The following is a 764-nucleotide window of genomic DNA, read 5'->3' on the forward strand; positions in this document are numbered from 1 at the left end:
GCCCCGCCCCCCGGGCAGACTCACCCCCGTAACCTGTCCTCTGCTCCGAGATATACTTCTCCAGCCGCAGCCGCAGCTCCGTGGGCCCGTCGCCCTTCCCGGGGGACCCTGGCTCCACCAGGATGAAGTGGGAGTGGTTGTTGTCCAGGGGGCAGAAGGGGCCCTGGCCGCCTCCGTCGTCCAAGGGGTAGTGCACGGGGCCGTCCCCCTAGGCACACACACCGTGAGACCCGAGCGTGGCCCGCACCCCCAGATGGAGGAAGGGCCGCTGCTGCTGCAGGGGGTGCCCAGGGAGGGTACCCAACAGACAGAACCCCGTGTGCCGGGTGGAGGGGGGCTCCACTCACGGGGCTGCCTGGCCTTCTGGGGACCTGTCTCAGGCCCCTGTCTGGGTGGGGCAGAGAACACCAGGCAGCCCCAGGTCACAGAGCTTGCGGGGCTGTGGCTGAGCCAGGCGTTTGGGCACCGGTCTGGGTGGGGTCCTGGGAAACCAGGTGCCCACTCCAGGCCTGTGCCGGCTGGGAGCCTGGCAGCCCTCTCCCCACTTGTGTCCTGGGAGATGCTGCCTCCTGCTGGCCGCTCACTGGGCAGGAGGCCCCCGCTCCCTCCCACCTCCCTCCACCCCTCCCGGCTCTGGGTCCAGCCCCCCCTACCCTGCTGTGGCGTCAGGTCACTGCCTCTGTCCCTTAGATCAGCCTCACTCCCTCCCAGGCCCGTGAGTGCCGCCCCCACCACCGAGGGTAGGGCTGGTCTGCCCACTGCTG

The 764-nt window shown here is 70.2% G+C and overlaps 1 protein-coding gene across 1 annotated transcript in view; it reads right to left on the reverse strand.

Annotated features, from left to right (window-relative positions):
• Positions 1–764, reverse strand: part of TRPM5 (transient receptor potential cation channel, subfamily M, member 5) — a 33,129-nt gene that overhangs the window by 26,578 nt on the left and 5,787 nt on the right. Inside the window, exons 4-5 of the mRNA XM_010855228.1 lie at positions 348–388; positions 25–208 (exon numbers count right to left, since the gene is read on the reverse strand). Of these exons, the coding sequence (XP_010853530.1) occupies positions 25–208; positions 348–388 (225 nt within the window). The remainder of the gene's footprint in view (positions 1–24; positions 209–347; positions 389–764) is intronic.

Source organism: Bison bison, unplaced genomic scaffold (genome assembly GCF_000754665.1).
Source record: "Bison bison bison isolate TAMUID 2011002044 unplaced genomic scaffold, Bison_UMD1.0 scf7180017864360, whole genome shotgun sequence".
Lineage (NCBI taxonomy): Eukaryota > Metazoa > Chordata > Mammalia > Artiodactyla > Bovidae > Bison > Bison bison.